Here is a 25030-nt window from a genome sequence, read left to right on the forward strand (position 1 = left end):
ACTTTCAAATTTCAAGGACGGCACAAACCGGCAACGTGGCATCATCCGTTCAATAAAATAGGGAATTTTTTCCGACAAGGGATTGCGGTTCTCTGCTTGCGTCCTTATATCAACTTGTGTGTTCGCGACGCTAACGTTTTCAAGTTATTTTTCATATTTTAGCCGACCATCGATAGTTGGAATTGTAAGTCGTTCGTTTAAGTCTATTATCTTACATTTCTCAGTTGTTTAGATCACCCATACACTGTTTGTAGTTTGGTGTGTAACTTTGAAGCTTGGATTGCGACACGAAAACACGTTCAAAGTATTGACGCCTTCTTTTCTATTTAGCTTCATTCCAACCATATTCAGGCATCATGGATCCTGAATTGGTAGTGCAAACTCTAAACTTCCATGGTCAACAACTGACAAAGCTTTGGGAAAATGAACGTGGAGCTGCTTCTCTACAAGTTGCCTCGCTGAGGGATCTTGATTATCAAGTTTATCAAAAACGTTCCAAAGATCTAGGGTATGCTTAATTCCTATTTCAAACTCTAAAGAGGTCATTTGACAGTCAATATTGTTTTGCAGATTCCAAGAGCGTGGGAAAAGGATTAGGATGCACCAGTTTATTGTAGACAAGGCTCCCCAGCTGTTCAAGGCTGAAAAGAAGCCTAAAGAGTCTGTCAATTCAGCATTACAAGCTCAAGATGAAGGCAATTGTTTTACATTTTTATTTTATTAACTTTCTAGTTGTGAATTCAGTTACCTGATGTTCAGGACAAAGGTCAAGGAATGGTTAAGTAACAATTTAATAAGAATCTAATCTTTATAGATTTCTTCCCACTGATGCCTCCTCTCGAGTCATTCTGCCATTTTGACAAGTCTGAATCGCGGACAAACTTCTTTGAAGTGAGTTTTTATAGTTTGGTCTATTTCCATGTGATTTTATCCTAATTTTATTTGTATCTGTTTTCAGTCCATCAAAATTGGAGATGTTCTAATTGGCCAAGTTCAACAAAAGAACTTTCATGGTCTCGTATTTCGTGTAGTTGCAACCGAGGATTCGACGATCTTACGTGATGTCCGGGAGCTAGCCATAAAAGTATTTCTTTTTTTGTCATGTTCCACAAGCAGTACCTTAACCAATGCAATGGTTCGATGGATATATTCAAACTTTGAACGTTTTTAGGGAAGTATCCAACCGGATCAATATGTGTCTGATCGTAAAGAGGGCGCTTTTAACACTGGGGACCTGATTCGCTGCGAAGTGATCGACTTTAACGCCGATAACGAAAAGCTTGTATGTGGAATGAAAGGTTTGCACCAACCCGCTGAAAGGGCTGATTTGCAGTTCGGCATTGTCACGAAGGAACAGTTGCCAAAGTCTTATAAGTAAGTTGAATAATTAGATAATAGTTTTAGTCGGGCAACACATTAAACGCTATCAAATATGTAGAGCTATGGTTGATCTCACTGGAAAATCATACGAAGAATGCCTGCAGAGCAACCGCACGTTCCGTAACCCTAGCGCAATCGAGCACTTGTCCAAATCGCTGGGATTAAATCTTGCTAGCGATGTACCAGATTCCTTCTTGAAAGGATTAAAGTAAGTTTTTCTCATTCTCACATTAATATTTTTTACAGGAAATTAACTTGTTTACTTGTCATTGTAGTGCTCCAATCGAGGCTAGTGATTACGCAGATGAACTCCGTAAGAGTCAGAATAGCAAGTGGGCTACTAAAAGCGTGGCCGAGGGCATCAAATACTTCAAGGCCGGACTGGAAACTGAGGCGTTCCAGTGTCTGAACAAAGCCCTGCACATTGATCCAGTAAACATCGAGGGACTCGTGGCACGAGGAGCTCTGTAAGTCCTACTTTCTATCTAGGGTTTGCAATATGGTCATGATTTATTTATACATAAATATTCAGTTTCATTGGGAATGACAATTAATCTACGTTATCATTATAATGCACAGGGTAAATCTTTGTTTCTACCATATTTAAAATCCAAGCTGCGACCGTTTTAAGATATTTTGCCCAAAAATCAAAAATGGATGTTATGTTCCTTTGTATAAATCGAGAGGGAGAGATAAAGAGAACAAATCAGGTTCAGCGTTAATTGAGACTGGAACTACCTGAAATTGACCGAAGCGTGTGTCAGTATCCGTCGTAATTCATGATTTAAATCTTAACAAAAATTCTATTCCTCGCCTAGCAAAGATTATCAGGTGATTAAAAGACAAAAGTGAATCATGATCAACATGGTTAAAGCAAACTTCGGGCTTTTGTTCCAACCCATGACAAGGCAGTCTTGATGGTTGTTGCCTTATTTTCAAGATTGATGAAGGAGTTTTGTGATTGTCTGTGAACTTGTGGTCATCAACTGCAGCACCACTACGTGTCCCTCCTTTGTTTCGATTGATGACTTAAATTTCAATAATTTAATTACTATGAAATCCGGTGGTGGATTTCTGGCGAGTATCAAATTTTCACCTTTCCCCCTTTGATTATTTCAATGTTTTCAGGTATGCTAACAGAGGCAGTTATGACAAGGCTATCACTGATTTCGAAGCCGCGCTGAAGGAACGCCCCAATCATGCGAATGCAACCAACTACTTGTCAGAGACGCTTGTTGCCTATGCAAAACAGTAAGGTTTAATTTTCCTCAATTCTTCAGAGTCGAATGTAACAAAGTTACTTTATTTTTCATTTAAGATACGAGGATGAAAAAAATGTTGACACGGCTATTCAGCTATATCAAAAGTGTTTAGGTGTCAATCCCAGTCACCCGGAAGCTCGCGCTTCTCTTCAACGCTTGTCTAAAAGCCGTCAGCGTCCAAACTTCAACATTGATTTTATGGATATGGAAAACGGTTCTTCTGCTAAAGCAACTGGTAAGGGAACAGAAGAAACAGAGCAAAAAGATGAAGGGCGTAAATCTCGTCGTCATCGTAAACGAGGAAAGCGTGGAAGTAGTAGTAGTAGCTCTAAGAGTGGAAGCTCATCGTCAAGCCGTTTCTCTTCGACTGGCTCTGATTCATCACGTGGCCGTTCACGATCTAAGAAGTCACGGCGTTCTAAAAAGGCTGCGAAGCATGAGCCTTCGCTTTCACCGTTCAGTAAAAAGATGGCTCAGTTAAATCCTTCTAACGCCGCGACAGTAGCTGGTGATGTCGGCCAAGTTGTACCCCCTAATCAAGCGACGTTTTATCCATCAACTGAGTACCCATCTATTTCGACTCAACCTCATCCTGTCCCACCACCTGCTTTTGGTAGGCTGCCGCCAATGTTTTAATTTACTGCAAAGTTTGTGTTGTATAATGTTCTCTTGTCGTTCTTAGGTGCTCTTGGGGGAAATCCTCCACCACCGGTATTTGCTGGTTATGCCTCTTCGAGTGGCGCTTCTGGTGCTCAAGGTCAGACTGTTGGCTACGAGAAAGAAGTCCAGAACTTTATCCAGCGTACAGCACTCAATGAAGAATACGAGAAAAAGGTTGAACTGTTTTTGCAACGCGTTGGTAAAGGGTAAGTGTGCATAGCAAATATTTTTTTTTTTTCGGATAGTTCTCTAATCACAGTAGAGTAACTAATTTTAAATTCTCTGGGTTGTTTAGAGGCAAGGACGGAGAGAAGAAGGAGGAGAAAGAGAAGGACAAAAAGAAGAAGAAGAAGAAAGATCGCAGCAAAGATAAGAAGAAAAGTAAGATAATTTACTACATTACATGAGGAAAGAAACTAAATTTTAAGTGTGTTATAGAAGACGGCAAGCGTGATAAAAATAAGGAGAAGAAGCACAAGAAAAAAAAGAAGGGTTCGGACGATGAAGATTCTGATAAACAGATATCACCCAAGTAAGTGAACAATCTTGATTAGTTTATAACAGAATGCTTGATTTCATTCATTTCCATTTAGTCTGTCTGGATTGGATGAACTTGGGGAACTCGAAGCCAAGCTTAGTGCTGTTTACAATAAGCTAACGGCTAAGGAGTCGTCAAAGAAGAAGAAGAAGCGCAAGAGGCACTCTTCAAATTCAAGCGATTCGTCTTCGTCATCGGGCAGGTAAAAAGAAATCCATCGAATTTTTAGGTCTTGTGTTCGTTTTCTCATTTTTGATCTGTTTAGTTCTTCTGATTCTGAACTGGAAAGGAAAAAGCGCAAAGCGAAAAAAGCATTAGAAGATCTTGCTGCTGCCGCTGGTTTATTACGTGGTGGCGAATCCAAATTGAATGTGAAACCCGAGCCCGTTCCGCCACCGTCTTATGTACCAACACCCGGAGCCGCAGGAATGTCGGCTTCAGCTGGAGGTGCATCTGGTGATGACGATGATTATCCAGGAAAATGGCGACCCATGGCGTTGAAGGTGAAGTTGGGTCGTGGGTCTGACGAGCCCGAAGTTGAAGAAAGTCGTATGGTATACATGAAAGAAGAGAAAAGAGCTCCGCCAGCTCAACAAGCACCTGTTGAACAAGAAGAGGAGATGCCGCCAGGTGACTTCAGTAATTAATATTTTTATTTTTTACGTTTGCCTTGATTCCATTTTTATTTTGTATCTTTTATTTTTTGAATTTTTGTTTAAAAATAACGTTTTATTGTTTAAATAGGGGAAGACAAAGTCTCTTTTAAGATACAGTCATTTGGATTGTTTGGCCCGGGTCCTCGTCAGGCACCGCCCAAACCAGTCAGTCCGCCAAAAACCAATGAGCAAGCTCAGTCGGAGGTTAGTTGATCAAAGAAATTTCAAAATAAGAATAAAGTTAAATCGCGATTAAATGTTATAGGCCAATCAAGAGAAAGAGCGTGGAAGCAGATCCCGTTCGCGGTCTCAACGCCGCCGCTCACGTTCGCGTAGCCAATCTCGAAGCCGAAGTCGTGGGAGGTCATATTCACGATCTGGTTCTAGATCTCGGTCTCGGTCTGGGTCTCGCGACCGCCGTAGACGATCACGATCCCATTCCGGCGATAGACGCCACCAAAATCAACGTTATCGCGGAGGAAACCGCCATCCGAATCAAAACTATCATCATCGTGGCGGACGCTATCCCCAACGTGGTGGCTTTCAGAACCGTGGTCGTGGTTGGAATAACAACTACAATAACAATCGTGGAGGATATAACAACCGCCCGTACAACAATCGACCTTATCATAATAACAACAACAACAATCAAGGTATTCAGTAAGGTTATTAAAATTTAGAGCTTTGTATTTACTTGAATATTTGATTTAGGAGGATATGATAATCGCCGCCACCGTGGTCGCAACAGAGGCGGCTATTGGCAACAGCAAATGCAACGATCGTATTCGCGTAGTCGAAGCCGTAGCCGCACTCGATCCCGTTCTCGCAGCCGCTCACGCAGCTACAGTCGCAGTGTAAGCCGCAGTCCATCTCGCAGCCGCTCCCGTAGCCGCCAGGACAACTATCGCGGTCGTGACCGAGATGCAAGAGATAACCGGGATGCCAGAGATACAAGTCCTCAAGGTCGTAATGATCAGGATCAGCATCGTAACGAACGAGAAAGTGGAGAAAGAGATGTACAGCAACGTAGTCCAGCACGTGAAGAGAAACCTGGTCCTGTACCCGCTCCAGTTGCCGCTGTGACAGCATCGTCGTCCCAGTCTGATCGTCGTAAAGTTGGAAGTAAATGGGACGATGGAGGTGGTGACGACGATGAAGACTTGGTCCCACCGGGCTGCGAATAGTTTTTCTACACGTGCAGTTAATACTGCAACATTTGATGAGCACATGGAATTCCTTCATTTTTTTTTCTCATACATTTTAACTATTCGCCCCCCCCCCATTTGCAAAGTTCAACACGATCAAGTCTGCATAGCAGTTTTCAACCCTATGATTTTACTTTCAGAAACCAAGCTGATTTTGTCTCGTCAGCCGTTCCATTGTGTTCCTCAGCACTCGTTGTCCCCCTTTAAGATTCCTTTTCTCGTGTCAAACATGTGTGCTAAGGTGATAAAACATTGAGTTGAACATCTTTCCTATGTACATCTGGAAGCCATATTACACGAGCAACGTTAATTCATTTTTTAAATACTTGGATAGCATGAAGAAAAAATCTTAAGTCGATTGATTTATTCAAGAATTTATCATTACTCAGGCAACGTAACGCGAGCTTGTAAGAAATTTAATGAAATAAGAAACCATTCCAATAATTCACGCAGCATCATAATCATCGTCCTCTCTTTCACGCTTCACTCCTCGAACATCAATTTCCATTTTCTCTGCTGGCTGATTGGGCTGAGCCGGAATATTGATCTGAATCTTTGGAACATTGGCGGGAGTATTAATTGCAGAACCAGTGTTGATCTTCACAACAGGTCGAGGAGTTGTGGGAGTTCCCGCATTAATCGTAGTGACCCGAACTGCAGGTGAACTCGGTCGGTGCACAGCTCTTGCCGCCCCCAGCATACCAATTCTAGATCCAGTAGTCGATCCACCACCAAGAGCCTTTGGTAATGTCTTTTTGATAGTTTTCAACTTGTAATTGCAAGCAGCAAGGCAATGACAGTCAGGTGGCAGGCGAATGCCACAGTGTGGTTTCACTGAAGGTAGAGGTGTGCTATTTTTTGATCTTGCAACTTCCATGAGAATCTAAATGTGAAATAGATGAGAATATGGCCAAATAACTTATTTCTATTGTAAATTCTGTATACTTCACGTGGTGGGGGAGAAGTGAAAGATTGTTCCATTTGCATTGAAACAGCAAGTTTGACATCGTCCAAATCAATCCCTTTTTTCTTAGCATGATTTGCATATGCCTTAGCGTCATCTAGGACAGTAGTCACATATCCTAAGATTAAAAACAGTTAATGAAAAGTCGTTCATAATCGTTCTATTTGACTATTCCTAGGCTTACGGTATATGAATTCCAACAGTTGATTGATAACCCTAGGCTCGTATTCAGTAATGCCCATATCTTTTAGGATAGCTTGAATTACTAGAGCATCACGGGGAATTTTTGTAGACATGGTCGTTAGATTTGAAATCAAACTGAGATACCAATAAACCAAATAAACCAACTATTATTGACTTGAATTCAAAAGATTCCTTCGAGGCTGTCTCATTTCACTTTTGTTAACAGAATAAGTTGGGCTGTCAACTTATCCTTCAGCCATCTAGCGTTAGCTTTGAGCATTTTTATTCATTTGTTTGTGTGCTGGAAGACGAGCACACAATAAAACCAAAAGTTTTAATCTTTCTCTTTTTTTTAAGATTTTAATTAATCCCTAACCGTCGATCAGTCAACACTAGGTAAGACATGCACATTCCAATGAAGATTATGATTCTGTGTTCTGGTTAAAGAAATTGAATTTATTTATTACGTTCAAACATCTTTTTTACCGGCATCACAACATTTCCTAATTAAAACGATATGTTCTATTAATCTCATCATAATTTAAGCAATATAGATTCACAACATTTGTGAATAAAGTTGAAACAATGGTACTTTTTCTATTCTAAACAGCCTTTAGAGGATGGATGACTCTTTGCACATGTCTGAGCCAAACATCAAAGACGATGCAGAAGATTCCAAGGAAGGAAGTCTGGGGAAGGATGGAAATGATTCAGTGTCAAGTGAACAGAAAGAAATAGAAGATAAAGCCAACAATTCCAATGTTTCTAATGATTATGGTAAGTTGAGTGAAGTTATGTTTATTTCTTATAATACGATGTCAATCTACTATTAAAATCACAGACAAAGCAAAAGATGATGATGGCTCTCAGTCTCCCCATTTGAAGAAAGGCTCTAGAAGTCGATCACCATCTGCTTCCAAATCACATTCAAGATCAAGATCTCGTTCTTCATCTAGATCAAAATCTGGGTCTCGTTCTCGATCAGGGTCACGTTCGTCACGCCGTTCGTCACGCCGTTCGTCAAAATCACGGTCTCGCTCTAAATCACGTTCAGGCTCAAGATCTAGAAGTCACTCTAAATCAGTTTCTCGAAAAGGTACTGTATTAGTTGCTAAAAATTTTGATGAGATTAAAACAATTATAATATTCCAAATAATAACTGGTGTTAAAATAAATAGGCTCCAGGTCACGTTCTAGATCTGGTTCTCGTTCGTCTCGTTCGAGATCGCGTTCGTCACGCAGATCTTCTAAATCACGTTCAAGGTCTGGTTCTCGCTCGAGATCCCGAAGCCGTTCAAAATCACGATCACGTAATAGTAGTTTTGGGTAATCCGATTCGTGTTTTGTTAATGTACAAATGTTTTCCAAAAAGGATCCAGGTCTAAAGGCTCAAGATCTAGATCAAGATCTTCGTCGGCGTCCAGCGTGAAAAGCAGGGGAGGTGGTACTCGTAAACGTAAACACAGTCGAAGTGGCAGTGACTCCGACGGACCTGGAAGCTCGAAGAAAAAAGAAAAGACGAAATCACGTATTGCTCGTCCAGCTGGAGATTCAAGTGATGAAGAAGGGGGTAGTCGAAACGAAAAAGACAAAAAAGTTTTGGACGATGTTTTTGGGGAATCTGGTGACGAAGCACCAAAAAAAGACGAAACTAAACAACCAAAACAGGATGATTCAGATAAGGGACAAGATTCTGAATCAGATAATCCAGATGATGATCAAAGGTAAAAAAAAAAAATCATGTGAAATTTTCGTTGTCATTTTTTAAATTCATTATTGATGTTTGTATTAACAGGTCAGAATTTGTTTCTGATTTTGACCTGATGATGGCCCGCAAAAAGGATGAAAAACGGAAGCGCAAGCGCAAAGACGTCGACATCATTAACGATAACGATGACTTGATTGCTCATATGATTCAACAAATGAAAGCTGCTTCTGAAGTAAAAATGGTCTTCGAATCAGTCATCAATAATATTAATGCGTTTTTTTAATGTTGCTGTGTAAAGGAGGATCGTGAGTTCAACAAAAATCGAAAACCAGCAACCAAGAAAATTTCTCTTCTTCCGACAGTTATTGCACAGCTACGGAAGCATGATCTACAGATGGCTTTCATTGAACACAACATACTTAGCGTTCTTACAGATTGGCTTGCTCCAATGCCGGATCGCAGCCTTCCGGCTCTGAGAATTCGCGAGCAAATTCTCGCTATGCTTCAAGAAGTAAATGTCCTTTATTTTCCTTTCTGTTCCAGACCCTAAATTAAATTACGTATTTTCAAACTAGTTTCCACCGCTGGATCAAGGGACGCTAAAACAGTCTGGAATTGGTAAAGCAGTGATGTACCTTTGTAAGCACCCCAAGGAAACCAAGGAGAATAAGGATAAAGCTGGAAGACTCATCAGTGAATGGGCTAGACCAATTTTCAACTTAACGACTGATTTTAAAGGTATTTCGAAATTTAATATATAGTTGGCAGCAATACGACTTTTCTTGGGGGGGGAGGGGGTATCAAATCCCTTGGGGTACTGCAAATATTGAACAACAAGTGCATACAAAATGGTTAATTCCAATTTTCACTTGCAAACCACAAACATTTTTACGGTTGCTTAAAATGAACTCTGTTGAGGTTATGATAAGGTATTTATTAGTATAAATTTGGTCTGCCTCTCTTTTGATTTCCTTTTAACTTGGAGAAAATACGACTTAACACTTTACCATCGTACTTGTCTAAAGGCAAAGGTATAAGGTCAGGGAGAAAAATTGCATTAACTTGTGCCTTAAACTAATGAGTAAGGAAAATAATAAGCCTTGGTAACGCTTGGCTACATACGTAAGCCACGTGCATACGGTGCTAATTTTTGGTGAGGTATAAGTCGTCCCTGGGTGAGTGCTCGCCTACTTTGCGAGTGCTCAATACTTGGGTGCTTACGATTTGCCTCAACTGCCATGAATAATCTAATTAAATTTTGTGATGCAAAAATAGTTATTTCAAATCTGAAACTACTACATTATGGTGATAACAATGATATCATTTTATTACATAGCTTTGAGTCGAGAGGAGCGGGAACAACGAGATCTTGAACAACTCCCTAAAGTTCGGCAACAGATTAATGAAACTGCAGCTTCTAAGGATATTTCCAAAGCCATGCAAGAAGAAGAAACGTAATCCAATTTGTGATTTCTACATTGTTTGTAAGTTGTTTATGTATAACCTTCTCACATCAGATCCGTGCGCCCTGGAGACCCGAACTGGGTGCCACGAGCCCGTGTGCCACAACCATCCACTAAAGATTACGTCAATCGTCCGAAGTGGACTTCAGAAGTTGATATGTCAAGAGTAAGAACAAATCAGATAATTCTCTTGTATTTCACATTTGAATTAAATTATGTTATGTTCTACAACTGTTATAGACGTCGAAGAAAACTCTGTCAAAGATGGAGAAACGAATTCAAGACTATAGCCGAATGAAAGGAGGAAAGAGTAAAGGCCCCAACAGTAGCACGCTCAGCATCGAAGGCCGTAAGATGAACTTGTAAGGATCCATATGAACTGATAAATCAAGAAACTGATAAATTCAAAAGCGTTGCGCCTCATTTTGACGAAAAGTGTGGTTGTATGACTTGTTTTTAGTATCTGTAAGAATACAATCGGTCAAATAAAAATTTAATTATTTTCATTTTTATTTTATTTCAACTCATTTTGAATTAGCCACAGTTTGCCCATGGTTGGCCGCCCAAACCACGCGAGTTTCCTTTAAGGTAAGACAGTGGTAAGCAATGAGAGCAATGATTTTATCAGTTTTTTGCGCAAATAAATTTGCATGCGTAGAAATCTCCGTCTCGCTACAAAAATTCACAACTCAAGGGAGAAACATTTATTTATTTATTTTATTTTTCACGATCACGATCGATCACGAAGGCTTTATCATACATCATATGATGGAATCATCATATTATCGACTGATTCCACCAATAATGCTCACTTTTTAATTTTTCGATAAATTTCCTTTTTATCTACTAAATCTATTTCACGGAGATGACGAATATTTGGTTTTTATTTTTCCTTCCGTGGATGCTAAGGGCTGTCACTAGGTGGCTAAATTTTTCTGTGTGTTTAGGGATTGAGCTATTCATCCCTAGTGTGTAGAGGGATTACTGTAGGGGGGGGGGGGAGGGTTACCATAGTTTTGATATTTGAGACGAGAAACCCCGTGCCGTTCTTTTTCTTCCGAGACGCTGACTGAGAAGGTTACTCTAGTCATCATTGCTGGGTACTTTCTTTCCCTACTTAGTTCTTCATAAAAAAAGGTAATTCCTACTCTAATTCTTAAAGTTTTCTACGGTTAATTTACGGGTTACATGGCCTTAAATTTATACTAGCCAATTCAATGTGGCCATGCTTGTTGTACACTTGTTTAAAATGTCGTCTCTTGCTGCGTGTAGCACTTTTCGTCACATGTCAAAGTACTTAAGAATAGTACAAGTAATAATGTTGAGTAACTTAATAATTTTAAGACTTAATTCCCACATTGAAATTCTGTAATTGAGTTTCTGATAAAAATTGAACTTTTTTTAAAATTACTAATTATCATACATTCGTAATCTAAAGCAACATGATAGTTGCAAATATGTTCTGTGATTTGATTTGCGAGTAAGTTCAGTCGAGAGATGAACTTGAATGAAGCTTGCGAAAACATGCATTTTAGTTAAGAATAATTAAAAGATTTCTTTTACTAATCTTAATTTATTTTTTGACAGGTTGGTGGAGATTTTTCTCAACGTGCAGTGCCAAGTCAACAAGATGCCTCTTATGTATCATGTTGTGAGATGAAAATGGGAAGAAAACAGGAAATCTGAAATGGTAACAATTTACTTGAAAGACACTTGAGCTGGGTTTGCATTTTGCTTGAATTGTAGTCTGTGTGTCCTTTGCTTAGAAATAACTCGAGTTGGGCATAAAACTTTGATTTAGATGACATTTTACAATTACTAACTGCTTCAAATAAGTGTCTTGTGTGAAAAGATTTTCATTAGTTTGTGAAAAGTTACAATTTTCTTTAACTCTAGCTCAAGCAGAAGAATTTCCACTTCTCTATTTGGTTGAAAATGTTTGTGGTTAACTAATGTTCTTTTGCTTTGTTAGATTCCTTTTTTGGTGTTGAAGCTGTTAATGGTGGTGATGCCTGTTGTGCAGTGGTGTGGAAGGCATTTTCAGATTGAGAGATGAGCTGAAATGGATCTTTGGCAGCCTTACAGTTCAACATAAAACTTCATTATACCATATTGGTGCCCATCCTGTGTAGAGCTGTTGTGTGCAAAATAGTTGGTGTTGCCTGATGGCTGTCTGGCATTTTGTTGGTGTGTTCTTCTGTTACCTGTTGAGGTAATGCTGGATGAAAAATTCTCTTCAATTATTGACTTGTAACTAAATCTCCGTTCTCGTTTTAGTTCAATCGTACGGCGCCGTTCCAGACTTGATCCGTTGGTGAAGCTGAGGAGTTGCTGAAATTCAAGACTGATGGATCATTAGATATTACATAAATTAAAATTGCAAATTATTGTCCCTTTTGCCTAAGTAAACAAAATGTCCTCTGTTGCCTAGTGTGTGAAAACCAGGGCATGCCAAAACCAGGGGTGTCATGGTTGAATGGGGAATTGCAATGAAGTTTGATATTTTCTATGAGGAAGAAGTTAAACCACAAAGATACTTATACTCCGATGAACTCTTACCGCCTCCAAACATTTTCGCTCTTAATCAACAATGTTATCTCGTAAAAAAAATAAATTGCTGAACCAAAATCATTTTCTGCTGTATAATTATTATTAAACTGCACTTTTTAAATATTAATCATAAATCAAATCATTTTACAATATTATTTTGTTCGAATTTCCTGTCCAAATTTTAATTAAATTTATAAATTTGCTAAAAACAACAACCATTTATTATTTTTACTAAGTCTTTTTCGCAAAAAATTGGCGATGTTCATTGATCCCATGTTTTTTTGTTTATAAAATTAAAACAATTTTTATTTTATTTTTATTATTTTTATTTGTTTTAACACAACCACATATATATTTTATGGCCCCCAGGGAGGGGGGGGCCTGTGACTTTCCCAACCGCGATAATAACATGTGCCGTTATTATTTTGTTGGTGCAGAAAGCCGGAATTTAATCTAGCAGTTGTCGACTGTATCAAAACTGACATAGAATCAGTTTGCCACAGTCGTATACTGCCCAAGTAAAAAGACAAAAGACAACAGATGAAACCAATTCAAGTCAGAACTCACTGGCAGAGCAAAACCACAAATAAAAAGGGATAAAAATATTTCAAATCAGCAATATGGGATATCACTTGCAAAGTAAAACACACAAATGATAACAGTAAAAATTTTCAAGTCAGCAATTTGGAAAAATTCTGGCACAGCTGCTACGGGATAACTCCAACACAGCTACTTCTGGATAACACTGGCACCACATCCTGCATACAACAGTTGAACTTTTCTTCATCACACCTTTCACCATCTGGCTGCAGCAAGAAGCGTAGTTGTTACACCTATTGAAGAAAAATAAAAAAATTACCATCGGGAAACACAAGTGTGTACACAGTTACACTGGACTCTTACGACAAAAGATAAGGAGTAAGACAAAACAGAATAGCTTTGATTTCTGCAATTTTACGAAAGAAGTAAAAGTTGGAAAGGTAACTCAAATTTCTACAGTAGCATATCTAGTCATATTAAGCAAACAGTTTTAGGAAATCTGAACAAAAAAATTACTTTTGCTGTTGCATGGGACGTAACGTACGACTGGGTACAGGCAGCGAGACACACGAGGCACGACATTTCGGCAAATGTATAGGCATTTCCAATTCAGATGGCAAAGTGGTATGATCAATCACCTGTAAATTGACACATCGACATTTTACATTCCATTAAACCTAATTAATTGACAAGAAATACCTTTTCAATTTGGGAAACGTCACGATCGGCATCTCACTTCTGCTGCGTCAAGGAACAAAATGGCCAAATTTGGGCCTTGAATACACTCGCGCCACCTGGTGGACATCAATTGGATTGCTTGCTAGCTGACTGCACGCAGCAGCTCGCAGCAGCTAAACTTGAATTCTTCACGCCTTTCACCAGCCTTTCACTAGCTGGCACGAAATGAATCAAGTGTGAGATGATCAAATGAATACCAGATTACTCGAACAGCTTTCCCTATGAGACCACACACAAATTAATTACTTGGGCATTCCCGATAATTTTCCGTAACTTTTTCAACATAAAAATCTATAATAGTAACAAAAAGTATGGAGGGTTTCGTCTCCTTCCAAGGTTGTAAATCATCGGCTTTCCATTTGTTGTTCCATCGTTGTCGACGATGGACGCATATAGGTCTTAAAAGTAAAGTTGCATATTAGTCTTGAAAGGTTTCTTCATAAGGTTTCAGCATCATTCTCACTCCCGACTTCAGGCAACTACTATAAAATGATTTCAGAAAAGTAAATATTGATAACAATTCAACTCAACTATCTAATTGACTGTTAGTTCTTACTTCCACAGTTTGGCTTGTTGAAAGTTTGAAAGCCTGAAAAAAATGGTGTGTGACAGGACCTATTGGGGAAGTGTCTCCTGTGCTAAACTGCTGTGCCAATCTCAAGAGTTGCTGTTTTTGCAATTCTAATTTGAGTCTGCCCAAGCTGCTGTGTGAAACTCGAGAGTTGCCATCACTATCAATATGAGATGCTTCCTGTCTTGATTCAAAATTAGTAGTAATAAGAGTTGGGACAAATAAAACACTAATTATTATTATATCCATTTTCCATTTAAAAAAAGTTTACCAAAGAAGTCAGATTGCCCGATGTAATTTATGTTCAGTTAACTTCTTGTTACTAATTTTAGAAAGATCTTGTTTCTATAGTTTATAATATACACGTTTAACGAATCCTAATACATTGGAACACAAAAAACGTACTTTTATCCGAAATGTCTTGGTACGTACAACCGTGGTTACAGCTCCTGTTCCAACACAGTAGTAGTGTAGGGACGATGCACTTTTCTTTTGCATGCAGAAGAATTTCATCTGTCCTCTCTAGGCTCTACTTCACTCACTTATAAAACAAAACAAATATTCCAAACATTTTAGCTAATTAAATGGACAGAAATGATCTTACAAGAAAAGTATACACACAGTCTGATCTCTGATGCTGATTATTCAATCAGCCAATAACAGCAACAGTGTTGCCAGCTGACATTTCAATCTGAAATCCTGAAATCCTGCTGAGTACTGACAAAAAACAAGTTTAGTTTTGTCGTTTTGTATTGTGAAAACCGAAAATGCAGTGCATTACATGAATTAATCCGCTGCACTTCAGAATTTGAAATGATTTGAAACCAATGCAATTTGAGTGGCAGTTCTACCTCAAAATGTTTATTTATCATTTTAGTCAGTCGGAAAATCAGTGTTCATATTCATATCAGTTGCATTATAACAAACAAACAGGATTTTTTCAATTAAATTACTGTCAAGTCATGAATTTTATTGTTTTGCACGATTACCAATTTATTTTTAAACATTCCTTCGCTCTAAAGAAGGCTACACTTGGGCGGTTTAGATTTCGGTTTATTCAGAGCAACTCGAGTGGCTTCTTCGAAAACTTGTATTACATTCTCTTGCGTTTTCGCCGAACACTCTAGAAAACTGTTGAGTTGAAATTTTTTGCTCAGTTCTCGACCCTCAGTGGTAGATACCTTTGAAAAAAACAAGAGCGTATACTATATACAATTTAGTAATTAACAATTAAATTTATTTTCTAATTCATACGCAATTTGATTGCCCTTCTTGCCGGATATCTACTTTTGTGCCTAATAAAAAGTTGAATGAGAAATAATAAATAAGCAATTTTTTAAATTTGGGGTTTACCAACAAGTACTATGGATGTGTGAGGGCAATAATGCTTCAATTCAGGGATCCATTTTGTGATGATGTTTTCAAAAGTTGACCGTATGTTTACGGCATAGCAAAGTAGGAAAACGTCCGTCTTTGAAAAGAATTTGTTATCGTCAACATCAGTGAAAGTTATCAAGCTGTGAAGTCTAATTACGTTAGGATAGGAAAGAATGCGAAGGTTTTTGTATTCTTCCTGGCCGGCAGTGTCCCAGAGTGTAACATTGTACGGAAATCCATCCACTTCAATTGTATCAGAAAAGTTGTCAAATCTAAAACAAAAAAAAAATGTTCTTAAATCTTTACGTAATATTGGAGACACAAACACAACTATGTAAATATTCACGATGCAAACGTTGCGCCATCTTATAAGGAGAAATTGAATTTTTGCAACAAGGTTAAATTGTCTAGTAGAAACTTACACAGTCGGAACATGTATTTCTGGAAATTCTTTCTTCGTGTACACAATGAGAATGCACGTTTTCCCCACCATACCGTCTCCGACTACGGTTATCTTTAAAGGCCGGATTCTATTCATTTCAGTTATAAGTGTAAAAAAAAAAAAACAAGCACGCGATATCAGCTGATAATGAAACTGATCAAACACACTCCTGTCTGAAGAGAACTAGCAAACTCTGCCGCTTGATTATTGAACAAATAAATTCAACGACAATTAAAAGTCAACCGACTGACTACGCCCGAACTGAGAAATGAAACTTGCAGCTTATCCGGTTTAGATAGTAGATGTGACGAAATAACTTGGGATACCAGAATTCAGGGTTTCCTTCCGCAATTCAAATATTGTGACTTGATTGTCGACGGCTGTTGCTTTTCAAAAACATCATTTTTTAAACATGCAAACTGATTTAAACTTATTGTATCAGAAGCCAGAATTGAACAGTTAAACAATTGTACACGGAAAAATTGAATCGGAGATTTTCAAGTGAATTTGGATCATCATTGAAATAAAATATATTTATCTATTAATGGAAATGTTAGCACAAAACCGAATTTGCGTCAACTGGTTCCAAACATATTTCCTGCGTTTCTTAGACTTTCAGAGGAGGTTGCAATTTCTAGGTTTGGTCTTTGGTTTGTTTATAGCTGTCCGAACAGCCTCTTGAAAGACTAGTCTCAAATTCTCGCCAGTCTTTGCAGAGCACTCGAGAAAAGGACCAACTTTCTTGCTCAGTTTGGCAGCCTCGGCATAAGACACCTGCAATAATCTAAACATGTACAGAAATGTAAAATTTCAATAAGAAATGCTCGATTCCATACGCAATCCTCATCTGTAGGTCCCTCTTTCCGGATATCAACTTTTGCTCCTACAAAACAGTCCAGTTTAATAATTATTAATTAATTTAAACGCGCTTCTTATTTTCAAATTGTTATACCGACGAGTACGATGGGCGCATTAGGGCAGTGGTGCTTCAATTCGGGAATCCATTTCGATGTGACGTTATTGAATGAAGTCCGATTGTTGACAGCGTAGCAAAGTAGGAACACGTCGGTCTTCTCAAAGATTAGCGTCATTATTATCAATTTGATAGATATTTAGTGTTGGTTAAAAATACATTAGGATACGAGAGAATGCGCAGCCTTTCGTAGTCTTCCTGCCCGGCAGTGTCCCAGAGCGAAACATTGTACGCGTGTCCGTCCACTTCAATTGTTTCGGAAAAGTTATCAAATCTAAACAAATAATAACCATGATAACAAATAAAACCGTATTTAATAAAAAAATAAACCTTTAAACCACATCAAATTCAACGTGACATCACTGCCCTTCTTATCTGGCAAAAGATTATACTTTTGACATCACCTTTATATGGCTGGACAGGCCGGCAACTTTTATAAATTAATTTTGTTCTACAAGAAATGTATATAAACTTACACAGTTGGCACGTATGTGACAGGGAAAACGTTCTTGGTGTACACAATCAGCACACACGTTTTTCCCACTGTGCCGTCGCCGACCACTGTTATCTTCAACGGTCGATCTCGAATCATTTTCGCCAAAAACTGTGAGAGAGCTTCAACCGTAAAACCGGAACCTAATGGTTTTACCAGTTTATCACGTTACATCCACAATGTGCACGAGATTCCGGTGGAAGTGTTGAAGAGACGGAACCAGCAACCACAAGGGGAATCTACACTTTTTAATCTCGATCTTAGTCAGTGTTAGTCACACGCTGGAATCAACTAGGAAATTCACCCCCACCAAACACTCAATTTTATGAAACGTCTATTCAAGTGGAACTCGCCTCAAAATGTCGTCAGTTGGCTAACTGTTTTTTAAAAGACGAATGCATCAAAAAGGACGGCCAGAGTTGTAGAATGTCCAGATAAGCACTATTTGATAAGACAAAACGGCCAAAGCATTTTCATGTCTGACCAAGCGATGAAGCAAGCGTCTAGGTTGAAAAAGTGGGCGGGACTTGTGTTATAATACACCGGCAATGATATAGAATGCCCGGCCCTGATGAAATATTACACCCTCGGCTTGCTCGGGGCAAAACAAAAAAAAAAATTAATTTGACAATAGTTGAAAACCAAAAAAAATAAATAGCCAATTTTGATCAAACCCTATCGCATTCCTTATGCAGAACCATGAAGCTATAGAGGGGGACAAGGTCTATAGTCTTCCAACGAAACCGTAAGTGGAAAAACAAACTCATCAACGGATGACTACGCCCTATCGGACAAGAGAAACATCCGTTGTTGACGCACGAAAGAACAATTTCTTTCTTCACTTTCTCTCAAAACCAACATTAGATTCAAGATTATTTTTATTATTTTTAGAAATAAATCAACAATAAAAAATAATACAACCCGTTTATAATTAACGAAACACGGAAAAGGAGCGATGGTTCTGACTCATTTGACGCACTTGAGGTTTGGGGCGGATCGACATTGTGCGCACTGTGGTTTTTTCCCTAACGCGGAAGGAATATATAAACCAAGTTCGACAAAGTTAACAATTTAGTCGAACTCAAACCGCCGTGCAGTCGAAAAAGGTTTGGTGAGTGTAGTTTTTGTAAAGATACCCAGCACGGATTTCGTCTGAAGCGGATGAAGATGTCGGAACGTCCAATCAAGGTCTTGTTAGTCGGTAGCGGAACAGTTGGAAAAACTAGCCTGTGCACGGTCTACACCAAAAAATGTTTCCCCTCCAAATATGTTCCGACAGTGTTAGTCTTGTATTGTTTGTATTGACGATTGTAGAGTCTTTAAAATCTTATTTGTTTACCGTTATACAGAATGGAAATAGCCTTCTCCACCGTTGTGATCAATGATGTGACACACAGATTGGCCATCTGGGATACAGCGGGACAGGAAGACTTCGACCGACTACGACTTTTGTCCTATCCTAATGTAAGATTAATTACCGCACATTTCCGGATATGAGTATATCTTTTAATTTTCGGTTTACCCATTATTGAATCGTTTACACAGACGGACGTCTTTTTAGTTTGCTACGCCATCGATGATCTCGATTCTTTTCAACACGTCTCGACAAAATGGATTCCAGAGTTACACAAACATAGCCCTGGCGTCCCAATCATTCTCGTTGGTAATAATCAAAATTTTTCGACTATTTGGCGTAATACCCTTCATAATTTAATTTTACAAATTTGCAATTCAAGGTACTAAATTAGACAAGAGACATAAAGGTGAAACGCTTGAAAGCTATTTGGTAAGTACTATTCAAATCTGCCGCAATTAAACTATTTAGAAAATTAAACAAGAATCCTATTAAATTATTCCAGGTTCCTTATAGTAGAGGACAAAGTTTGGCAGAGACCATCGGAGTTGCTCATTTCGCCGAGTGCTCAGCTTTGAATGGGAAGAATGTGTCAAAAATATTTAAAATTGCAGCTGCTGCTGCTTTAGGATTAGATAAGAAGTCTTGCTGCATACTTTAAAAAATGTTTGCGGTCTTAATTTTACGTTTGTGAACAGAATATTTTCATAATAATGCATATATTAGGTGTTGCAATAAATGGCTATTTAATATCAATTTGACACGGCGTGAAAAGAATTGATGGATGTCAACAGTCTTACCTTTCAATTTTGGTTTTCGGTCAATTTCCGGACTGAATTCACGTTCCGTGTAGTCGGTTTGTGGATGCTGGACGAATAAACATTTCACGATTCACTGAACAGCATCCAGTTTCATTTGTTCAGTCGTTTTCACACGCACACAGCAATTAACTTGGAAATATGACCCACACACTATAACCGATATAAACCCAATAGGACACGGGCAATCTGGTGAACGAATATCAACCACATAATTTCACTGAGCACAGAAAACACACCACTGTACACGAAACTTGTAGCATGGTGGATCGTGATGATATGACAAATTATGAAGAACTACACCTGGGTGGTTGGGGTAAAAAAATATCGTCGTATATTAATTTACACTTACAAGACCAGACCATGCACACACATTATACTGCAGATTGCACTGAATAAAAATCACTGATGAAATATTTTTAATTATTAATGACAAATTACGCGAACGTAGGATTAACGGGAGTTGTGAATTGAGGCATTAGCTGGGAGACGAAATCCATGGGCGTTTGTGATTGCATCTGCGTTGGGAAGTTCATCATTTGGTCGGTGTCGATCCCGAAAATGGACAACACTTGACGCAATACTGCCACGAGGGGATCGATGAATACCTGGCTGATAAAGTTCCACAAAGCTGTTGGAATCCTCCACCAAGCCGACATCAATTGGCTACACAATCCACAAAATAAAAATGTATCACACTCAACTCAGGGGAAATAATAAGAAAATCGTTTTACCTTTTGCCTTCACTCTTGTCGATGCCAAGACTCCGCTTCGTCACTTGAACCTTCTCTGTAGATTTCATCGATTCAGTCGCGTTGACAGTAGCGTTGACATTTGCATTGACAGTTCCATTAACAGTCGCGTTCACAGGAGACAGACTGGCTTTGGCCACCAACGAACCAACGGGCTGCACTTTGCTTGAATTGGTCTTCTTACTGCCAGCGTCTGCTGCCATAGTGACAGCCAGCACCAGTACAAATACCATCATCACTTTAGTTGCCGACATTTTTCTAAAACAATACAAATTCTTACGTAAGACAATATTCCAGCAAATAGACTTTAAATCAATATTAATTAAAAAACTTACCCTTTTGAGAGAGAAACTAGGAATGTGATACTTCTGAACGTTGAACACACACTGAATCGAAAGAGAGAAAAGTACGCCCCTAAATAGCCTACCTTCACTCTTCAGTCAAATGATCACCCAGCCTGCTGTCGCTAATGAATTAAGGATAGGTACTGAAATTACCGCCATTCTTTGTCTTGATGTTGTCTGCGAAATGACGTAACATATACTAACATAAGCCTTGGGCGTCTCACGTCAATTGTTTCTATAAATTTATATCAATCTAACCTGATTTTAATTAAAAAAAAGGCAAATCATTTGGCAATCTAATAAACTTAGTAAAGTGTATTGTAAGCTCACAAAAATTACAGGGGAGCATCAATTTGCAATTTCGGTGATCAATGAGGGTATGAAACATGAATGCTGGTTGGCCAACTTAAGCAAAACGAAAACTCCGGTCTTGATCTCTTCGCTGCTGTTCCAATCCACGCCCCACATCGTCAAGTTTGCGCTGGAGAGCTGTGCAGCTTGATTCCGCCCATTGGAGTGAGTCGGTGTGAGCGTTGAGAATTCGTGCTATTTTGGCAATCTGTCGAAAAATGAGAAGTAAACAAAAAACATGTAAAAACGTAAACACAGCTGGAAAATATATCATGTTTGAAATTTACCGGATCAGCTGTGGCTTCGTGTTGCCGACTAGCTGCGTTCATTCTCTCGATGATCTCCTTCAGATCGTCAGCCAATCGTCTCATTTGTGAATCGATATTCTCGGCCAACTGATATCTAAAGAAACATTACCAGGAATATTGTCGTGAAAACAATGGGAAAACTATTGTAAGCAAAAATCAAGTTACGTGTGATCGCGTTCAGTATCGTGTGGCATGTTGTTGACTTCTTGTTGCAAACTCTCTTCCAAGGGAATGAGCATCTCCTCAAGTTCACGCTGCTGGGCACGAACGAAATCCAATTCGGATTCCAAACGCACTTGATCTTTCTTAACTCTGTTGACGGAATCGCTCAGCGCAACAATCTAAAAGAAGTTGCTCTTTCAATGATGAAAAATTTCTTATTTATTCTTGTTTTCATTTGTACCTTTTCTCCGTTGGAGACTAAAAGACGATCCCATGCGGCTACCGAAGTAGCTTGATTCAAAAATATTTTCTCTTGTTCGTCCAAGTCAACTGACCATTTGTTAATGGATTCCTCCAATTGACGGAAGGTCAAAGCAGTTCCAGGAGTGCTGGTGGTGCTTGTCGGGGTTGCAGATGTCCTGTTATGATAATAATGAATGATTTCCAATTCTAAATATGAAGTGTTTTTCTAAGATCTTACGAGGTAACAATCGACGAAGTCGCAACTGGGGCCGTTGCAGCAGTGGATGCAGGCGCAGAAGTTCCAAAGCTAAACGACGGTGCAGCAGAAACGGCTGTAGTGGCCGGTGCTGTAGTTGCGGCAGCGAGAGTCGGAGCAGCCTTGGATGCATCGGCTGTTGACGTTGGGGCTCCAAATGAAAAACCTAGAAAAACCAAAAATTCCATGAAAATTGGTAAAAGGACAAGATAAATAAAACTGTGATGTTTACCTGTTGAAGGAGCAGCAGCGGTTGATCCAAAGTTGAGGGTTGGAGCTGGTTGAGTCGCAGTAGTAGTTGTCGGTTGCTGAGCAGGAAATGCTGGAGCTTGAGCCGAAGTGGTCGGTTGAGTAAGCGAAAAAGCCGACGGAGCAGCGCTGGTGGTAGTTGTGGCACCGAACGAAGGTAAAGTAGGTGCTGCTGTACTAGTGGTTCCAAAAGAAAGTGTTGCACCGCTTGGTTGGCTAAATCCTGGCAAAGTCGAAGTTCCAGTTGATCCTAAAGAAAAACCGCCAGCAGCTGGAGCAGCAGAAGTAGCTGGCTGACCAAAACTAAGTCCTCCGGTGGATGCCGGAGTGGTGAAACTATAGGCTGGAGGTGCTGCAGTCGGTGCAGCGGTTGTTGCTGGCTGATTAAAAGCAAAGGGAGTTGCAGCGGCCGTTGTAGTCGCAGCCGCAGCCGGTTGACCAAAATTCAGACCTCCACTAGCGGGTGCTGCAGCAGTCTGACCGAAACCAAAGCCTCCCGTGGAAGGGGCTGCTGCTGGCTGAGCAAAAGTCAAACCTCCGCTGCTTGGAGCCCCGAAACCTCCGGCCGTAGATGTTGCAGTCGGCTGGCCAAAACCAAAGCCTCCAGTCGAGGGCGTTGAAGCGGGTTGTCCAAAATTGAGGCCCGTTGAAGCCGGTGCGGCTGTTTGAGCAAAGCTAAGACCTCCTCCTGCTGGTGCGTTAGCCGCGGGTTGACCAAAATTCAAGCCTGTCGACGCTGGTGCAGTTGTTTGGCCAAAAGTGAGACCACTCTGAGTGGCGGGAGTTGTTTGTCCAAAGGCTGGAGTTGATGTTTGTCCAAATGCTGGCTGAGTGGATGTCTGTCCAAATGCTGGCTGAGTCGCTGCTTGGCCAAACGCTGGCGTTGAAGCTGTGGTCGAACCCAATCCAAATGGTGATGGTGCGGCTGAAGCCGGTGTTGGCTGTTGGCTAAATGAGAATGAAGGAGTGGTGGATGGTTGCTGAGCTCCAAATGCAGGAGCTGCAGTACTCTGCCCAAAACCAAAGCTAGGAGCTGCTGTAGAAGTGGCACCAAATGTTGGGGCTGGGGCTGCAGAGGCTGGCTGACCTAAACCAAACGACGGAGTTGCTCCTGCAGCTGTACCAAATCCAAAGCTTGGTGTTGCAGTTTGGCCGAAAGCTGGGGCAGCAGCAGCAGATGTTGTGGGTGCTCCAAAAGTTGATCCTGTTCCAAAAGAAATAGCTGGTTTTGCTGCTCCAAAGAGACCACCAGTAGCTGGTGGCTGTGCTGCGGTAGTTTGGCCGAAACTAAAGCTACTTTGTGCAGGTTGTCCAAATGTTGATCCTAAGGCTGGAGCAGCTGCAGCAGGTGCCCCGAAAGCTGTAATTACAAAAGAAAAAGCATGGTGCATTGGTTTAATTGTTTGTTCAACATTCCGAAAAACAATTACTTAACGTAAAGTATTCTGACTTTAAACCACATGAACCAATAAGATGATTTGACATGTATGACAGACTATTAAAGCTCTTTTTACGCTCTTTTTACTTACAAACAACAACTATCAAAATATAACTACTCTAATCGATCATCTATGTTTACCTGGGGCTGTTTGTTGCTGGGATTGAGCACCACCGAAAGCAAAACCAGTACTTTGCCCAGTAGAGGGGGTACCAAAGTTGAATGCCATTTCGAAGGTTTTTGCAGGTTAATAAAAGACGAAATCAAAGAAGCCTGCCTGATTTAAACTTCTAAAAGGTGGTTGCACAACAGTTATTGAAAAATGCCGATTGCTACAAGCACAGATTATTTCCGGCTGTCTTGTACAGAGTTCCACTGTTTCAGACGATTGAAATCATAGCCTACTAAATATCACGGCCACACATCTGGCTATCTCGCCGTTACCGAGAAGCTCCGCCTACTCCAGATCACGTGCTTGTCTGTGATTGGCCGTACCCCAAAATCGTTTCCATTTTCCACGGCTTCTTTCCAAACTTTTAAGTTCCTTGACGTCGTCTTGCATCCTGGTATGGTCAGAGTCGATATAATGTAAGCAATTGGTAGTCTAGTGGGTAGAGCGGTGGATTTCCATTAGAGTAATACTAGGTTCAAATCTGATCAAGTCATAATCAATTTTTCATAATTTTTTCTTGTTTTTTTCTAGATTTGTAAAGCGAATTAGATGGAATGCCTAGATTCTGTAAAAAATGCGAGTTTTTTCACATTTTTTAAAACAAAATCTGAAATCTGAATTTGTTTTTTTTTCTAAGTCCTTGCCAAAGCGAACAAATTCAGATTTTGTTTTAAAAAATGTGAAAAAACTCGCATTTTTACAGAATCTAGGCATTCCATCTAATTCGCTTTACAAATCTAGAAAAAAAACAAGAAAAAATTATGAAAAATTGATTATGTCTTGATCAGATTTGAACCTAGTATTACTCTAATGGAAATCCACCGCTCTACCCACTAGACTACCAATTGCTTACATTCAATCGACTCTGACCATACCAGGA

General features: G+C 39.6%; 8 protein-coding genes, 3 long non-coding RNA genes and 1 other non-coding gene across 18 annotated transcripts; 6 read left to right on the plus strand and 6 right to left on the minus strand.

Moving 5' to 3' along the window:
- The first annotated feature begins 5 nt into the window (after positions 1 to 5).
- LOC124208138 (serine/arginine repetitive matrix protein 2-like) lies at positions 6 to 6011 on the plus strand. Of its 2 annotated transcripts, none has more exons than XM_046605861.1 (18): positions 6 to 184; positions 331 to 508; positions 571 to 695; positions 815 to 891; positions 959 to 1084; positions 1172 to 1374; positions 1439 to 1588; positions 1656 to 1847; positions 2509 to 2631; positions 2699 to 3255; positions 3325 to 3508; positions 3598 to 3683; positions 3741 to 3834; positions 3896 to 4042; positions 4106 to 4479; positions 4585 to 4700; positions 4762 to 5149; positions 5208 to 6011. In XM_046605861.1, exons 2-18 carry the CDS (start codon positions 357 to 359, stop codon positions 5678 to 5680), a joined length of 3567 nt encoding a protein of 1188 aa, XP_046461817.1. In that variant the 5' UTR covers positions 6 to 184; positions 331 to 356; the 3' UTR covers positions 5681 to 6011. The 2 variants fall into 2 exon arrangements, with proteins under 2 accessions (XP_046461817.1, XP_046461818.1); XM_046605862.1 differs by having other exon boundaries at positions 4106 to 4470.
- A 39-nt stretch (positions 6012 to 6050) lies between these two features.
- Positions 6051 to 7090, minus strand: LOC124208141 (transcription initiation factor TFIID subunit 9-like). The gene is made up of 3 exons (XM_046605864.1): positions 6850 to 7090; positions 6647 to 6783; positions 6051 to 6584 (listed from the first exon to the last, which is right to left on the minus strand). The coding sequence occupies exons 1-3, from the start codon at positions 6959 to 6961 to the stop codon at positions 6147 to 6149; spliced, it is 687 nt and encodes a 228-aa protein (XP_046461820.1). The 5' UTR covers positions 6962 to 7090; the 3' UTR covers positions 6051 to 6146.
- A 28-nt stretch (positions 7091 to 7118) lies between these two features.
- On the plus strand, positions 7119 to 10525 carry LOC124208140 (protein IWS1 homolog). The gene is made up of 11 exons (XM_046605863.1): positions 7119 to 7244; positions 7459 to 7625; positions 7690 to 7944; positions 8027 to 8158; positions 8221 to 8572; positions 8644 to 8788; positions 8855 to 9067; positions 9132 to 9294; positions 9893 to 10010; positions 10074 to 10185; positions 10260 to 10525. The coding sequence occupies exons 2-11, from the start codon at positions 7469 to 7471 to the stop codon at positions 10383 to 10385; spliced, it is 1773 nt and encodes a 590-aa protein (XP_046461819.1). The 5' UTR covers positions 7119 to 7244; positions 7459 to 7468; the 3' UTR covers positions 10386 to 10525.
- On the plus strand, positions 9621 to 9787 carry LOC124208339. The gene has a single exon (XR_006880426.1). It is a non-coding gene; the product is annotated as a U12 minor spliceosomal RNA (small nuclear RNA).
- A 514-nt stretch (positions 10526 to 11039) lies between the features above and the next one.
- On the plus strand, positions 11040 to 12647 carry LOC124208142. The gene is made up of 4 exons (XR_006880299.1): positions 11040 to 11156; positions 11607 to 11709; positions 11992 to 12231; positions 12297 to 12647. It is a non-coding gene; the product is annotated as an uncharacterized LOC124208142 (long non-coding RNA).
- A 326-nt stretch (positions 12648 to 12973) lies between these two features.
- Positions 12974 to 15134, minus strand: LOC124208143. Of its 6 annotated transcripts, none has more exons than XR_006880304.1 (6): positions 15023 to 15134; positions 14824 to 14959; positions 14404 to 14598; positions 13809 to 14329; positions 13626 to 13747; positions 12974 to 13402 (listed from the first exon to the last, which is right to left on the minus strand). It is a non-coding gene; the product is annotated as an uncharacterized LOC124208143 (long non-coding RNA). The 6 variants fall into 6 exon arrangements; XR_006880303.1 differs by adding an exon at positions 14690 to 14763 and having other exon boundaries at positions 14824 to 15069; XR_006880302.1 differs by adding an exon at positions 14690 to 14763 and having other exon boundaries at positions 14404 to 14602; positions 14824 to 15069.
- LOC124208144 lies at positions 14220 to 14660 on the plus strand. Its single transcript, XR_006880306.1, has 2 exons — positions 14220 to 14350; positions 14412 to 14660. It is a non-coding gene; the product is annotated as an uncharacterized LOC124208144 (long non-coding RNA).
- A 117-nt stretch (positions 15135 to 15251) lies between the features above and the next one.
- LOC124208146 (ras-like GTP-binding protein RhoL) lies at positions 15252 to 16599 on the minus strand. Its single transcript, XM_046605867.1, has 5 exons — positions 16218 to 16599; positions 15953 to 16067; positions 15772 to 15889; positions 15673 to 15713; positions 15252 to 15599 (listed from the first exon to the last, which is right to left on the minus strand). Exons 1-5 carry the CDS (start codon positions 16331 to 16333, stop codon positions 15435 to 15437), a joined length of 555 nt encoding a protein of 184 aa, XP_046461823.1. The 5' UTR covers positions 16334 to 16599; the 3' UTR covers positions 15252 to 15434.
- Positions 16600 to 16743: 144 nt separating this feature from the next.
- On the minus strand, positions 16744 to 18149 carry LOC124208145 (ras-like GTP-binding protein RhoL). The gene is made up of 5 exons (XM_046605866.1): positions 17687 to 18149; positions 17370 to 17484; positions 17190 to 17307; positions 17074 to 17120; positions 16744 to 17011 (listed from the first exon to the last, which is right to left on the minus strand). Exons 1-5 carry the CDS (start codon positions 17800 to 17802, stop codon positions 16853 to 16855), a joined length of 555 nt encoding a protein of 184 aa, XP_046461822.1. The 5' UTR covers positions 17803 to 18149; the 3' UTR covers positions 16744 to 16852.
- Positions 18150 to 18770: 621 nt separating this feature from the next.
- On the plus strand, positions 18771 to 19813 carry LOC124208147 (rho-related protein racG-like). The gene is made up of 5 exons (XM_046605868.1): positions 18771 to 18983; positions 19053 to 19167; positions 19249 to 19366; positions 19440 to 19489; positions 19563 to 19813. The coding sequence occupies exons 1-5, from the start codon at positions 18865 to 18867 to the stop codon at positions 19716 to 19718; spliced, it is 558 nt and encodes a 185-aa protein (XP_046461824.1). The 5' UTR covers positions 18771 to 18864; the 3' UTR covers positions 19719 to 19813.
- A 373-nt stretch (positions 19814 to 20186) lies between these two features.
- LOC124208148 lies at positions 20187 to 21075 on the minus strand. Its single transcript, XM_046605870.1, has 3 exons — positions 20963 to 21075; positions 20610 to 20885; positions 20187 to 20541 (listed from the first exon to the last, which is right to left on the minus strand). Exons 2-3 carry the CDS (start codon positions 20879 to 20881, stop codon positions 20313 to 20315), a joined length of 501 nt encoding a protein of 166 aa, XP_046461826.1. The 5' UTR covers positions 20882 to 20885; positions 20963 to 21075; the 3' UTR covers positions 20187 to 20312.
- A 196-nt stretch (positions 21076 to 21271) lies between these two features.
- LOC124208149 (nuclear pore glycoprotein p62-like) lies at positions 21272 to 24425 on the minus strand. Its single transcript, XM_046605871.1, has 7 exons — positions 24120 to 24425; positions 22524 to 23900; positions 22274 to 22457; positions 22034 to 22211; positions 21796 to 21971; positions 21610 to 21724; positions 21272 to 21530 (listed from the first exon to the last, which is right to left on the minus strand). The coding sequence occupies exons 1-7, from the start codon at positions 24205 to 24207 to the stop codon at positions 21378 to 21380; spliced, it is 2271 nt and encodes a 756-aa protein (XP_046461827.1). The 5' UTR covers positions 24208 to 24425; the 3' UTR covers positions 21272 to 21377.
- Between the last annotated feature and the right edge of the window lie 605 nt (positions 24426 to 25030).

Source organism: Daphnia pulex, chromosome 11, assembly GCF_021134715.1.
Source record: "Daphnia pulex isolate KAP4 chromosome 11, ASM2113471v1".
NCBI lineage: Eukaryota > Metazoa > Arthropoda > Branchiopoda > Diplostraca > Daphniidae > Daphnia > Daphnia pulex.

Bases quoted from the DNA above. Each gene is read 5' to 3' on its own strand.
- LOC124208145 (XM_046605866.1), bottom strand. From the start codon at position 17,802: ATGATTCGAGATCGACCGTTGAAGATAACAGTGGTCGGCGACGGCACA. The intron at 17,485-17,686 runs GTAAGTTTATAT...TTATTTGTTTAG, and splicing joins GTCACATACGTGCCAACTGT to ATTTGATAACTTTTCCGAAA. The intron at 17,308-17,369 runs GTATTTTTAACC...ATCTTTGAGAAG, and splicing joins GCATTCTCTCGTATCCTAAT to ACCGACGTGTTCCTACTTTG.
- LOC124208140 (XM_046605863.1), top strand. From the start codon at position 7,469: ATGGATGACTCTTTGCACATGTCTGAGCCAAACATCAAAGACGATGCA. The intron at 8,789-8,854 runs GTAAAAATGGTC...TGCTGTGTAAAG, and splicing joins AAATGAAAGCTGCTTCTGAA to GAGGATCGTGAGTTCAACAA. The intron at 9,295-9,892 runs GTATTTCGAAAT...TTTATTACATAG, and splicing joins CTTAACGACTGATTTTAAAG to CTTTGAGTCGAGAGGAGCGG.
- LOC124208141 (XM_046605864.1), bottom strand. From the start codon at position 6,961: ATGTCTACAAAAATTCCCCGTGATGCTCTAGTAATTCAAGCTATCCTA. The intron at 6,784-6,849 runs GTAAGCCTAGGA...TTTTAATCTTAG, and splicing joins ACTGTTGGAATTCATATACC to GATATGTGACTACTGTCCTA. The intron at 6,585-6,646 runs GTATACAGAATT...TTTCACATTTAG, and splicing joins CTTCTCCCCCACCACGTGAA to ATTCTCATGGAAGTTGCAAG.
- LOC124208149 (XM_046605871.1), bottom strand. From the start codon at position 24,207: ATGGCATTCAACTTTGGTACCCCCTCTACTGGGCAAAGTACTGGTTTT. The intron at 21,972-22,033 runs GTACAAATGAAA...AACTTCTTTTAG, and splicing joins TAGTCTCCAACGGAGAAAAG to ATTGTTGCGCTGAGCGATTC. The intron at 21,531-21,609 runs GTAAATTTCAAA...ATTTTTCGACAG, and splicing joins ACGAAGCCACAGCTGATCCG to ATTGCCAAAATAGCACGAAT.
- LOC124208148 (XM_046605870.1), bottom strand. From the start codon at position 20,881: ATGTCGGCAACTAAAGTGATGATGGTATTTGTACTGGTGCTGGCTGTC. The intron at 20,542-20,609 runs GTAAAACGATTT...TGGATTGTGTAG, and splicing joins GACAAGAGTGAAGGCAAAAG to CCAATTGATGTCGGCTTGGT.
- LOC124208146 (XM_046605867.1), bottom strand. From the start codon at position 16,333: ATGAATAGAATCCGGCCTTTAAAGATAACCGTAGTCGGAGACGGTATG. The intron at 15,890-15,952 runs GTAATTAGACTT...TTCTTTTCAAAG, and splicing joins GCATTCTTTCCTATCCTAAC to ACGGACGTTTTCCTACTTTG. The intron at 15,714-15,771 runs GTAAACCCCAAA...ACTTTTTATTAG, and splicing joins CACATCCATAGTACTTGTTG to GCACAAAAGTAGATATCCGG.
- LOC124208147 (XM_046605868.1), top strand. From the start codon at position 18,865: ATGAAGATGTCGGAACGTCCAATCAAGGTCTTGTTAGTCGGTAGCGGA. The intron at 18,984-19,052 runs GTTAGTCTTGTA...ACCGTTATACAG, and splicing joins TCCAAATATGTTCCGACAGT to AATGGAAATAGCCTTCTCCA. The intron at 19,490-19,562 runs GTAAGTACTATT...AAATTATTCCAG, and splicing joins AAACGCTTGAAAGCTATTTG to GTTCCTTATAGTAGAGGACA.
- LOC124208138 (XM_046605861.1), top strand. From the start codon at position 357: ATGGATCCTGAATTGGTAGTGCAAACTCTAAACTTCCATGGTCAACAA. The intron at 1,589-1,655 runs GTAAGTTTTTCT...TTGTCATTGTAG, and splicing joins TCCTTCTTGAAAGGATTAAA to TGCTCCAATCGAGGCTAGTG. The intron at 4,043-4,105 runs GTAAAAAGAAAT...TGATCTGTTTAG, and splicing joins TCGTCTTCGTCATCGGGCAG to TTCTTCTGATTCTGAACTGG.